This window comes from Papio anubis, chromosome X (assembly GCF_008728515.1).
Source record: "Papio anubis isolate 15944 chromosome X, Panubis1.0, whole genome shotgun sequence".
NCBI lineage: Eukaryota > Metazoa > Chordata > Mammalia > Primates > Cercopithecidae > Papio > Papio anubis.
The window spans coordinates 96280680-96294661 of record NC_044996.1 but is presented as its reverse complement, the minus strand read 5'-3'; the positions used below and the strand labels follow the sequence as shown (position 1 = coordinate 96294661).

Sequence of the window (13982 nt, the reverse complement as noted above, 5' to 3'; positions counted from 1 at the left end):
TGATAGGGGACTTGGTGAGGACCCACCCCTACTTAGATAGCTTTAGAAGCTGTTGGATACTTCATCCCTCTGCATGGTGCTGCAGACATGGAGATGAAGAGGCGGCCTCAGTGTGGGAGTAGACGGGAGCATTCTCTTGACTGAGGAAGGAATGTTAGAAAAGAAAGCTGAGGCCGGGCGTGGTGGCTCAAGTCTGTAATCCCAGCTCTTTGGGAGGCCGAGGTGGGCGGATCACGAGGTCAGGAGGTTGAGATCAGCCTGACCAACATGGTGAAACCCCGTCTCTACTAAAAATACAAAAATTAGCCGGGCATGGTGGCATGTGCCTGTAGTCCCAGCTACTGAGGAGGCTGAGGCAGGAGAATAACTTGAACCTGGGAGGTGGAGGTTGCAGTGAGCCGAGATCACGCCACTGCATTCCAGCCTGGGCGATAGAGCAAGACTCTGTCTCAAAAAAAAAAAAAGAGCTGAGGGCGAGTGCGGTGGCTCATGCCTACAATCCTAGAACTTTGGAAGGCCAAGATGGGAAGATCACTTGAGTCCAGGAGTTCAAGACCAGCCTGAGCAATATAGTGAGATCTTGTCTCTATTATATTTAAAATAAAAAATTATTTTAAAAAATTAAAAAAAAAAAAAAAAAAAAGAGCTGACCTGTCCATATCTGCCACCAAACACAGCCCCGGCAGCAACCCCCATCACCTCAATAATTGACTTCTCTCCGAAAGGCAAAGAAACTGCTTCCTGAGTCTGCTGCTACAAATTCAAGGCTTGGTGTCTGGGCACTTTTTAACAGAAGCAACTCCCTGCTGTGGAAACTTCTGGAGGCTTGGCAGAACAGGCAGATGCCTTTTAATCTACATCTTGCTCAATCCCTGTGATGTGAAAAAAGCCAGTCTGGACAAATTGTACAGGTCACAGTCCCCAGCTTCTGAGGGGTCTGTAGAGAATTCTCGGGCTCACAGAAGCCGTTGCTGCAGTAACCACTGCTGCAAGAGCAACTTTGGCAGCAGGCAGGTGCCAGGCAGCAAGCTGAGAGAACACTGCACATATTCAAAGCGTCTTCAGATACAAGGCTTTGTTTGTGCACAGTGAACAAGGGGCAGATTAGGAAAGCCTCCTTATATTGTCCACATTTCCCTGAATGTAAGGAACCCTGTCCTCAAAATGGGGATCAGCAGGGCTCCTTTCAAGGCAAAGCAGAAAAAGCCCCAGTGGCTTGTCAGGGGAGACCAGGAGCTCTGGCTGGAGCTAGGTGTTCTGGACAAAGGGCCATATTCAAGAACTTTGGGCCCCATTTTCAAGCGTAGGCTTAGGAGAAAGATGAATTCCAGGAAATCTGAAGCTGATATCTACTTTAGCATTGTGGCACAGGGAGAAGATGGAAGGTGTCTGAAGTGGCTGGGTTATGTGGTGTTACAGGGCAGAGACAGAGCCCCAGTGCCATTCCCTGGGGAGCTTTAGCCCTTCTCAAAGGTGCTACCAAGTCTGGTTTATTATGATTGGAGAACGGAGGAGGCCTCCTTGACAGAGTGAAGTGCATAAAGCATAGGAAATGGACTACTGGACATGAGAAGTTGGGAACATCCTCCCTATGATTAAAAAAATACAAGCCAGAGACCAGGCGCAGTGGCTCAATCCAGTGCCTATAATCCCAGCACTTTGGGAGGCTGAGACGGGAAGATCGCTTGAGCCCAGGAGGTCAATGCTGCTGTGAGCTATGATTGCACCACTGCACTCCGGTCTGGGCAACAGAGGAACACCCCAGGCTCAGCATATTCTCTGGGGGTCCTGCTCTAAACTGAGAGTGAAAGCATACTCTGCTGCTAGTTGCTAGAGTTCTTGCTCAGGAAGTTGTTCAGAGATATAATATTTCAGATTCCACAGCAGCTAAAGATTTTTTTTTTAGACAGAGTCTAACTGTCCCCCGGGCTGGAGTGCAGTGGCGCAATCTGGGCTCACTGCAACCTTTGCCTCCTGGGTTCAAGCGATTCTCTTGCCTTAGCCTCCTGAGTAGCTAGGATTATAGGTGTGTACCATCACACCTTGATAATTTTTTGTATTTTTGTACTTTTAGTAGAGACAGTGTTTCGCCTTGTTGCCCAGTCTGGTCTTGAACTCCTGGGCTCAAGTGATCCAACCACCTCAGCCACCTAAAGTGTTAGGATTACAGGCATGCACCATTGTGCCGAAGCTCATAGTTTCTATATTCCAAGAGTGAGCTCACAATCAAATGAGTCCTTTAACTTGTCCTGTACCCTGAGCAGAAAAGTAAGGCTGAAAAATGAAATGGTTCCCACCTCAGTCAACTCAGTTCCCACCTTAACTCGCAGCTCATCATACCACTTATGATTTCATCTTTCTATTAAGTACTTGAAATGGTTTTTATTACACCGTAAATTTTGGTAAACTTTGGGTTTGTTTCTAGCTTCCCTACTGGTTCACCCATCCCTTTCCCTTGTCCTTGTCCCAGGACTGCACCAGAAGTAGAGGATGGAACAATGATCTTCCCACCTTCTTGAAGGCAACTTTCTCATATGGTACAGAACTGGTACCAGCCTGGGGGATGGGAGGAGTCCCATGGGTCAGTCATCATCTGTGTCACTAGGGCCCATGTACTGGCAGATGGCATCGTAGTGAAGCTCCACCACCTGATTTTCTCTTGGCAGTTGCACCAAAGCCCGGCTCCGTGCTCTGTCCCGGCTCAGCAAATGTCCCACCTGGAACAGAGGTGAAGTGGAATCAACGAGGCTAGCCTAGACCCTGGGACAGGCGCTGAACGACCCACAAACCTCTACTGCCAGGTCTGAGACTCACCCTTCCAGCCTGTGGGCCCAGCACGACCATCACACGGTCACCCTCTGTCTTGGGAACCAGGGTCTCCAGCATGTCTTCCCTCAGGCCTACAGATAAGGGAGAGGGGAGTGAGGCCCACAGCAAGGACCAGCCCAGCCAGCGTCCTGTCACAAGGGCCTTTCCTGGCCAGGCGTGGTGGCTCACACCTGTAGTCCCAGCACTTTGGGAGGCTGAGGTGGGAGGATCGTTTGAGTCCAGGAGTTGGAGACCAACCTGGGCAAGATGGTCAGACCTTGTCTCTAAAATTTTTCTTTTTTTTTTTTTGTTTTTTGAGACCGAGTTTGGCTCTTGTTGCCCAGGCTGGAGTGCAATGGTATGATCTCGGCTCACGGCAACCTCCACCTCCTGGGTTTAAACGATTCTCCTGCCTCAGCCTCCTGAGTAGCTGGGATTACAGGTGCCCACTACTGTGCTTGGCTAATTTTGTATTTTTAGTAGAGACGGGGTTTCGACATGTTGGTCAGGCTGGTCTCGAACTCCTGACCTCAGGTGATCCATCCTCCTCGGCCTCCCAAAGTGCTGGGATTACGGGCATGAGCCACTGCACCCAGACTACAAAAATTTTAAAATTAGCCAGGCGTGGTGGTGAGTGTCTGCAGTCCCAGCTACTTAGGAGGATGAGGTGAGAGGATGGCTTGAAACCAGGAATTTGAGGTGGCTGTGATCCATGATGGTGTCACAGCACTCCAGCTCATGCCTATAATCCCAGCACTTTGGGAGGCTGAGGCAGGGGGATCACAAGGTCAGGAGTTCGAGACCAGCCTGGTCAATATGGTGAAAACCTGTCTATTAAAAATACAAAAATTAGCTGGGTGTGGTGGTGGGCACCTGTAGTCCCAGCTACTCAGGAGGCTGAGGCAGAAGAATTGTTTGAACCCAGGAGGTGGAGGTTGCAGTGAGCCGAGATCACGCCACTGCACTCCAGCCTGGGTGACAGAGCAAAACTGTGTCTCAAAAAAAAAAAAAAAAAAAAAAGGAAGGGCCTTTCCTGTATTCCCTGGAGCCACTCTACACCTGTTGACAGATGGAGTCCCACCACATCCATTTCACAGACGAAGAAGCCTAAGGAGTAGTTTCCAAAAATCACTGTAATAAAAGGAGCATGTCTATATGGTGGTGGTGATAACAACAGGCACTTTTTATTGTGGGCATGTTTTAACCCCTGCCCTGCACTGAGAGCTCACTACACATCCCTTCACTAAGGCACCAATCACAAGAGGAAGAAATAGTAATTTCCATGCTAATTTGACAGACCGGAGGCTGGGTGCAGTGGCTCACGCTTGTAATCCCAGCACTTTGGGAGGCTGAGGCAGGAGGATTGCTTGAGGTCAGGAGTTCAAGACCAGCATGGCCAACATGGTGAAACTCCATCTCTACTAAAAACACAAAAATTGGCCAGGTGTGGTGACGCTTGCCTATAATCCCAGCTACTCAGGAGGCTGAGGCAGAAGAATTAATTGAACCGGGAGGTGGAGGTTGCAGTGAGCCGAGATCACGCCACTGAACTCCAGCCTTGGTGACAGAGCAAGACTTTGTCCCCCCCAAAAAAAAGAAAGAAAAAGAAAACCTGACAGACTGGGAGAGTGGAGTGAGGCTCAAGATAACCACCATCATGGAAGTGTCTAATGTTCTATAAGAGGATGCTAGGCCTTGCAAAATACCTGAACTCTGCCCAACCTCCCAGCTTTGCCTGGGCCACGCTCTGGGCCTAAGACACTCTTCTTGATCAACCTCCAGCTGCCATCACTCAAACTCACCTTCCAGGACTCGGCCTTCATCTGTCCGACATACACAGGTATCTGGGCTTAGGACATCTTCAATTATCATCTGGGGATACAGGTCAGGGGGATGTGAGATTTTAGAGAGGTAGGGGGGCCCAGTCCCTGGAGGAGGGGAAGGGGACTCAAGCTGCAGGGTTCCCACCTTGGTGTTGTAATATTGGCCTCCTTTGTACATCTTGTCCACAAACCGCACGCGCAGGTCCCTGTGCAACCAGTGCTGACTCCTGGGGGCTGCTTTCTCACTCTTGGCTGCAGGCCCATCCAGTCTGTGGAGAAGGTCCGAGCATCAGGCTTAGCTCTTCATCAGATGCACTTTACAGTTGCCCTCCCTTTGCCTATGCTATGAAACCCACCCACAATGCAGTTCCCAGTTCCTTCTATGAGCCTGCCTTGCCTTGGAAGCCTTCCCGGGCTGCTCGAGCCTACCCACAGCCCTGCCCTCTTGACCCCTCCCATATGCTCAGAGTCCCACCGGTCTGGAAGGTGTTTCCGCTTCCTCTCTGAGTTGTCCTGCTGGACGTGGAGTTCTTGATTCCGGAGGGTCTTCCGTGATGAGGCAGTTCCATTCTGTTGCCCTGGGGAAGGAAGTTTTGCTCACCTGGCCTGTTCAAGAGGTTACGAGAACCAGGACAGAGCCTCAGTGTCTCACTGCCCTTTCCTTCCAAGGCCATGTCTCAGCCTAGAGCCACCTCCCACCTGCCAAAGTACCCCTCTCACCCCTCATGCATTTGCTAGTAGAATGCCTCTCCCCGACCTCTCAACCATTTCAGCTTCCTTCAGGAACCCTCCCACAGCTGACCTAGCCCACACCAACAATGCTCACCTAGTGTCGACTAGAGATTCCCGGAAAGCTCTGTCTGTACCCATTTGCCAAACTGCCCCATCCTACTGAAATGCCTTCGCCTGTACTGTTCTGTCTGCCTAGAATTCCTTCCTTCTCGGTCACACCCTAATTCTAGCAGTTCTCACTCCCTAGTAAAAGAGAGGTTCATCACCCCAAATGGACAAAGATCTCGAGGGTAGGAACTGCCTTCTGCACCTGTTTCTTCCCACTCAGAGACAGGCTACAGACCCAGGGGTATGACATCGACCTTTCTCCAATCAAATGGAGTAAGTCACTTACGCCCATTCTCACCTCCTGACCTCTGATTGGAAGTCATACCTGCCAGGCACACTGCTGCCCCTCCCTGCTGCAGATCTAAAACCACTCCATGAGCCAGGCCCTGCCACCCCTAGGAATGCGTCGTCAACTCCCCTAGCTCTACAAGAGGCTCACTCACTGAGGTCCAAGGTGTTCTTGTTAAACTCCTGCTGGGAGACAGGCCGCAGGCAGTACTCACTAACAGTCACCACCCGGCTCCCCACAGCCAGACGAACCATGGCCCGAACATTGTCAGGATCGAGGCCTTCCACCTAAAGTGTTGAGGGGAAGAAGTCAGGTAGGGGTTGTGGACTCCACCCACATTCCTAGGACCAAGATGTCAATCCCTTACCTCTAAGAGGCCTGCTTCCTCTGTCTCCCCAACCAGACTCTGATCCCTAAGAAGTGGGACTAGGTCTGGTTCCTGTGTCTCCCTCAACTGACTGTGGGGCTTCCTTGGATCCTTTAAGCATTTAATCCTCAGGGACTTGTGGCATATGGCACTCTCTTCCTTTTAGCTGGGAACTGAGGCTCACAAAGGCCAGCAAGTGGTCCCGGGTTACTGAGTGAGGCAGTGGGCCAAGCAGACCTAAAAGACTAGGACTCCCAGCCTTTCTACCTCAAACCCAATTATTCCTCCATCTGACCCTCGGATCAACCTTCCCTACTGCCTGTTTTGGGATCCCGGGATATCTTGGTTCCTTACCTTCCCATAGAGGCCTCGGTGAGGGCCAGAAAGAACCACCACAGCTCCTCCTGGCACCAGCCCTTGAGGCTGATCTTCCTTATCCTTCTCTTGCTCCTCATCTGGCCTTGGCATGTGGGAGGGGCCGGTGGGGGTCAAGGCCTGGGCCTCAGTCAGGTTGGCACCCAGCCCTAACCCCTTGGGCCTCAGTGAGTTGACACGGGGCTTCACTACTCTGCAGGGAGAACATGGGTTTGTTGGAGAGGATGCAATAGTCTTCAACACCTTATTTACCTCCTCTCCCTGCCCAAACCCCCACCCCCACCATTGACATTTTCTTTTCTTTTTTTTTTGGAGACGGAGTTTTGCTCTTGCCATCCAGGGTGGAGTACAATGGCTCAATCTCGGCTCAATGCAACCTCCGCCTCCTGGGTTCAAGCGACTCTCCTGCCTCAGCCTCCCAAGTTGCTGGGGTTACAGGAGCATGCCACCATGCCTAATTTTGTATTTTTAGTAGAGACAGGGTTTCACCATGTTGGTCAGGCTGGTCTCGAACTCCTGACCTCAGCTGATCCGCCCTCTTTGGCCTCCCATAGTGCTAGGATTACAGGTGTGAGTCACCGTGTCTGGCCCCCATCGATATTTTCAAGGTTGCCCTTTCCGATCTCATATTAGGACTGTTTTTGACCTACAGAAACAGCAATTTCATTTGGTTCGACCTAATAACATGCTGCATATACCATCTATTACATAATATCTACAGTGAGATCAGAGGCAGATCACTGTAACCAAATATACTATTTCTACAGGGGAAATCATATGAATATTCACACCAAGCAGGAGAAATGGACTATAAAAACTCAACATGGTTGGGCACGGTGGCTCATGCCTGTAATCCCAGCACTTTGGGAGACTGAGGTTGGCAGATCACCTAAGGTCAGGAGTTCAAGACCAGCCTGGCCAACATGGGGGAACCTCATCTCTTCTAAACATACAAAAATTAACCAGGCGTGCTGGTGCATTCCTGTAATCTCAGCTACTCAGGAGGCTGAGGCAGGAGAATCACTTGAACTCAGGAGGTAGAGGTTGCAGCGAGCTGAGACTGCACCACTGCATCCCAGCCTGGGTGACAGACAGAGACTCCATCTCAAAAAAAAAAAAAAAAACAAAAAAAACTCAACGCCAATTCAGGTCATAGTTGGCTGCCAATGGGTTATGAAAAAAATGTTTGGTTTTCACAATTCTTGAGTTTGCAATTGCGAAGAAAGGGTTGTAAGTCTGCATGACAATAGCAAATGTTTAGTCTACGCTTTCTTGGGGTCAGGGCCTACTGTATGTGCTTTACGTATATAATTTCTTTATCTTTTTTTTTTTTTTTTTTTTGAGACGGAGTCTCGCTCTGTAGCCCAGGCTGGAGAGCAGTGGCCGGATCTCAGTTCACTGCAAGCTCCGCCTCCCGGGTTTAGGCCATTCTCCTGCCTCAGCCTCCGGAGTAGCTGGGACTACAGGCGCCCGCCACCTTGCCCGGCTAGTTTTTTGTATTTTTTAGTAGAGACGGGGTTTCACCCTGTTAGCCAGGATGGTCTCAATCTCCTGACCTCGTGATTCGCCCTTGTCGGCCTCCCAAAGTGCTGGGATTACAGGCTTGATCCACCGCGCCCGGCCTAATTTCTTTTCTTAAAATTAATTAATCTTTTGTAGAGATGGGGCCTCCCTATGTTGCCCAGGCCAGTCTCAAACTCCTGGGGTTAAGTGATCCTCCTGCCTCAGTCTCCCAAAATGCTGGGATTACAGGCATGAGCCACTACCTGGCCTATGTGTATAATTTCATTTAACTCTCACAACAGACCTGTGAAGTCAGTACTACTACCCCCATTTTTCAGATGAAGAAATTGATGTCCCTAGAGGCAGACTTTATATAAATGGGATTCTATTAGAGTTTCAAAGGGCAAATGGGAGTTTAAAACAGTAGTGGAAGGGGCTACTGAATTAGTTAGGGCGATAATGTATCCTCCCTCCCTGCCTGGTGTGGTTCTGGTTTGGCAGTGACCCTGGGGATCTTGATTGCAGCCTGATCTGTCTGTCCCCTCGCCCCTATCCCAGAACTCACTGATTGAAGGTGCGGCCGATGCCCTCGCCAGGTTTCCAGCCCATGCCCCGCAGCATGGCCAGCCCATAGGCCTCCACGGGGACCGCCTCATAATTAGCCTCCTCTGGCACCTACAGGTTCAGGTAGAGGAAGGAGGGTCAGGCTTTGCTTACACTGGGTCCTCTGTTTGAAGTGCACTTGCTGCCACCCACTGGGAGACCTGCTACGCATCTTTTCCAATCAGCTCAAGGGTGTTTTGATTTCCTCTTTCCATCCCTCACTGTACTCCTCCATGTTCAGTCCTTCAACAAATAGAAAGCACCTAGTCTATGGCAAGTACTGTTCTAGGTACTGGGGATGAAGCTGTGAACCAAACAGACAAAAACCCCTACCCTTGCAGAGCTTCTGATCTAGTTGTGGAGGCATACTATAAATAAAACCCAGAAAACATGATATGTCAGGTGGTGACGTAAAGAACAAGAAAGCAGGGTAAGAAGATGCAGAGGGATGGAGAGGGAGTGCCTCTGGGTTGACATTTAAGCAGAGATCAGGAAATGATAGCAGAGGGAGCCATGAGGATATGAGAAGAAAGTGTCCCGAGCTGAAAGCACAGTTACAGCAAAGGCCCTGAGGCTGGACAAGGCTTGGTATGTGTGAGGGGTAAAAGTCACCATGACTGAAATGGAGATAGTGAGAGTAGAGAGCAGAGAAGGGTGGGGAAGAGATCAAATCAGGAGAGCTGGGCAGGAGTCAGAGGACCCTGAGCCAGGTGGGAGCCATAAGAGGGACCAGTGAGGAAATTACTCTAATAGTCCAGATGAGAGATGCTGGTGGCGGTGAGAAGTGGTCAGTTCTGGGTGTCATTTTGAAAAAAGATGAAGGATTGTGCTGGCAGAGTGTATGGGGCATGAAATAAAGAGGGGAATTGAGGATGACTCCAAGGTTTTCTTTTTCTTTCTTTTTTTTTTTTTCTTGAGATGAAGTCTTGCTCTGTTGCCCAGGCTGGAGTGCAGTTGCACAATCTCAGCTCACTGCTACATCAGTCCCCTGGTTTCAAGCGATTCTCCTGCCTCAGCCTCCTGAGTAGCTGTGATTACAGACATGTTCCACCATGCCCGGCTAATTTTTGTATTTTTACTAGCAATGGGGTTTCGCCATGTTGCTCAGGCTGGTCTCGAACTCCTGATCTCAGGTGATCCGCCCACCTCAGCCTCCCAAAGTGTTGGGATTACAGGCTCGGCCGACTCCAAGGTTTTTATGCTGAGTGAGAGGAAGGATGGATGGAATTTTTGGTCACCTGATATGTATAAAGCTGCAGGAGGAGGTTTATAGAGGGAAAAATTAGAGGAATGAGGTTAAAGCTGGAACAGGATGAAAGGATGAAGAGGGAAGTGAGGATCTTTTTTTTCTTTAAAGATGAAGGAGCTGGGCACAGTGGATCATGCCTGTAATCCCAGCACTCTGGGAGGCCAAGGTGGGTAGATCACCTGAAGTCAGGAGTTCAAGACCAGCCTGACCAACGTGGCGAAACCTCGTTTCTACTAAAAATACAAAAACTAGCCAGGCGGTAGTGACACGTGTCTGTAATCCCAGCTACTTGGGAGGCTGAGGCAGGAGAATCGCTTGATCCCGGGAGCGGGAGGTTGCAGTGAGCCGAGATCATACCACTTCACTCTAGCCTGGGCCACAGGGCAAGACTCTGTCTCAAAAAACAAAAAACAAACAAACAAAAAAAAGTTGAAGGAAATCAGAGCACATCTGAAGGCTGAAGAGAACAGTTCAGTTGAAAGAGAGTGTTCTGGGGCTGTAGGAGAACTAGACTCCAAAGAAGCAATGCAAGAAATTTATGAAAGAAGAGGTGAAAAGTCAGGTCTGTGGGTATGAAAGACAGACTTGGTTACTCCTGTAGACACGCCTCTCACATCTCCTCTTGTCACCTTCCATCATCACTCCTTCCCATTCACTCCAGACACACCACATGTTGCCTCACTGATGGACACACACATCGATTTTCTGCCACTATGCCATTGCTTGGGCTGTTACTACCAACAGGAACACTCACTCTGTTCTTCCCTCTCACTAAACCCTACTTATCCTTCCAGACCACTCTGGTCTAAGTCCCCAGCATCTCTAGCCTGGACTACTCATCCCCTTGCTTCCACCTTCACTAATGAGTCTGTTCACAGCAGCCAGAGGGATGCTGTCAAATCATAAATCATATTTCATCTATGCTCAGGGCTTGCCCAGGCTCTCATCCCACTCAGAGTAAAAGCCAAAGTCCTCACAATGGCCTACAAGGCCCTGCCTTGTCTAGTACCCCCATCTCCTTTCTGACTTCGTCTACTATCCCTTCCCCTCACTCATTCCACTTCAGTCACACTGGTCTCCTTGGTGTTCCGCAAACACTCTAGGCAGTGTCTACCTTCAGGGCCTTTACATTTCCTGTTCCCTTTGCTGCACACCTCATTCAGATAATCCTAGGATTCAAGTACGTTTTTAGCATCCAGATATCCAGATTCATTTGGTAATGCTTCCAAAAAGGATGACAGGAGAAAGGACAGGTGGCGGGCCTCTAGCACACACAGACTTTCCCTGCTATGTGCAGGGACACAGCCTGGCAGACAGGGCAAAGACAGGCTGGGGCAGGAGGGGGACAAGGGGCCAGCTCACTGTCTCTGCCCGGGGTTCGCTGTCTGCCCCTTCCCCGCTGGGGGTGCATCCTTTCTGGATCATGGGGATAGCGAGCGTGGGGTCGACACCCGCATTCTCTCTCTCTTCCAGAGACTTCTTGGATTCTAAGGGAAGAATAGGAGGGAGCAATGAAGTCCCACTCTATCCTTCCACCTTCTTCATCTTCTTCCTTCACTGGGGAAGGGTAAAGGGGCATCACTCACCCTCAATGAGCTCCTTCACAGCCTGGGACAGCACCCCATCTGCCAAGGCCTCAGTATCTGTGGATGGCCCAGGGGGCCGGGCTGGTGACTGCCTGTGATGGCCATTCTGGATCAAAGGGATGACGAGTTCCTTGGGGGATTCCTGGGGCTTCACACTGATGTGGACACAGAGGGGTGGGGTTGGGAGAATGGCAGTGTCAGTGGGTCACACTCCTTTATTCAGAGAAAACACGAGAGCCAAACTCACCCCAGCCCCACAGACCATGCCTTCTCTACTCCATGTCTGGATCTCCTGTACCTCTCTGATCGTGCATTCTTTGGATTATCTCCCCCAGTGCCCCCAACTCGTAAATGTCAGTGCCTTCGAGAAATAAGTCCTGGACTCTCTGTTTAACTCAAGACCGGCTTCCACAATGGCCCACAAATCACTATCTTCAGCCTAGACCCTCCCTAGCTCCAGGTTCCCAAACAGCTTCCCAGATGCCTGATTCTCTTCTGGAAATCCCTCCCTCAGACTCTCCTCTCCCCATTAAGCTGATGGTGGCCTCCATCAACCTGAATCTGCCGCTCCATCCCGTTCCCCATATCAGAGAAGCCCCACCACTTCAGCTGAGACACTAGCAGGTCCTGTCATTTTCTCATTCTTTCCTTCTCCCAGAACGCACACACCTCAGTGTCCTCAAGTCCTAAAGACACTTCTTCTCAGTAATACATCCTCTCTTCGCAATTCCCACGGCTATCAGGCCCAATTTCCCCACCCCTCCTATAAACTCCAGCCTTCTGGCCTCCACGAATTTACTCAGGCTGTGCTTCAGGCTTAACAGGTCACTGTCACCAAGACAAACGACTGAGTGAGATTCCTCCCTCCCGCTTACGCCCACCGCAGCGATTTCCAAGGTGTGAAAGACCCGGCGCGTCACCTCTGCAGCTCCCTCCCTTCCACGGTTTTCAAGAAATCCTTCTCCTCCGGAGATGGCCTCGCGCCGTCTCCCGGGTCGGCCAGCCGCCTCCGTGCGGACGTGCGAGTGAAGCCGAATGAAATTGGGGCAGTGGAAGCAGCCGTCAGCGGCAAAACACCCTCTTCGGAGTCAGCCATCTTGCCCCTTTTCCCAGGCCCGCGCGCTGCTTGCTGGGAAATTTAGTTTGGGTTCAGATCGCTAGGGGCCGGCCAAAGTGCGTAAAAACTACCTTCCCATCAACCACTGTGGCACCGGCGGGAGGGGGCGGTAAGGGGCCGTGGGAAGTAATTGTCGCTCTTTCAAACGTCGTGGGAGTGCGTCGCGCCAAGTGCACAGGGAAATGTAGTTTTTTTTGTTTTGTTTTGTTTTTGTTTCTTTTTTTTTTAAAGATGGAGTCTTGCTGTGTTGCCCAGGCTGGAGTGCAGTGGCGTGATCTCGGCTCACTGCAACCTCTGCCTCCCGGGTTCAGGCGATTCTCCTGCTGCAGCCTCCCGAGTAGCTGAGGCTACAGGCATGCGCCACCACGCCCGGCTAATTTTTGTATTTTTAGTAGAGACGGGTTTCACCGTGTTAGCCAGGATAGTCTCCATCTCCTGACCTCGTGATCCGCCTGCCTCGGCCTCCCACAGTGCTGGGACTACAGGCATAAGCCACCACGCCCGGCCGGAAATGTAGTTTTTAGCGAGGTAGGCATGGTGGAAGGTGGATTCATTCTTGCCAGGCATTGATTCCTTCGTGTAGGCGTTTGACAAGTATTTATGGAGCGCCTACTGTGTGCCCTACTCATGTGGGAAGTGTTGATGAAGTAAATCATTTAGAAATAATCAGCCAGGTGTGGTGGCGTGCACCTGTAGTTTCATTTAGCCCGCAGGCTGAGGCAGGAGGATGGCCTGAGGCCGGGGAGTTCGAGGCTGCACTTAGCTCTTATCGCGCCACTGCATTCCAGCATGGGTGACAGAGCGAGACCCCGTCTCTAAAAAAGAAAAAGTCAGGGTCGGGGGTGGGGGAAGGAGTGTCAGTTGTCTACAATAGTAAATAATAGACATAAAGTGCCTACTGGCCGGGCGTGGTAGCTCATGCCTGTAATCCTAGCATTTTGGGAGGCCTAGGCTGGTGGATCACCTGAGGTCAGGACTTTGAGACCAGCCTGACTCATATGGTGAAACCCTGTCTCTACTAAAAATACAAAAATTAGCCGGGCTGGTGGTGGCACCTGTAGTCCCAGCTACTCAGGAGGCTGAGACAGGAGGATTGCTTGAACCCGGGAGGCAGAGTTTGCAGTAAGCCGAGATCCCGCCACTGCACTCCAACCTGGGTGACAGAGCAAGACTCTGTCTTAAAAAAGAAAAAAAAAGAAAGAAAGAAAGAAAGAAATAGTGCCTACTGACCAGGCTCATACCTGTAATCCCAGCACGTTTGGAGGCTGAGGTAGGCGGATCACTTGTGAGGTCAGTAGTCCGAGACCAGCCTGGCCAACATGGTGAAACCCTGTCTCTACTGAAAATACAAAAATTAGCAGGGCGTGGTGGCACATGCCTGTAATCCCAGTTACTCAGGAGGTTGAGGCAGGAGAATCACTT

The 13982-nt window shown here is 50.6% G+C and overlaps 1 protein-coding gene across 1 annotated transcript; it reads right to left on the bottom strand.

Moving 5' to 3' along the window:
- Positions 1-2346: 2346 nt before the first annotated feature.
- GPKOW (G-patch domain and KOW motifs) lies at positions 2347-12613 on the bottom strand. The gene is made up of 11 exons (XM_003917696.4): positions 12364-12613; positions 11444-11598; positions 11220-11344; positions 8571-8680; positions 6482-6695; positions 5915-6047; positions 5107-5209; positions 4777-4900; positions 4611-4680; positions 2815-2900; positions 2347-2717 (listed from the first exon to the last, which is right to left on the bottom strand). The coding sequence occupies exons 1-11, from the start codon at positions 12537-12539 to the stop codon at positions 2583-2585; spliced, it is 1431 nt and encodes a 476-aa protein (XP_003917745.2). The 5' UTR covers positions 12540-12613; the 3' UTR covers positions 2347-2582.
- Between the last annotated feature and the right edge of the window lie 1369 nt (positions 12614-13982).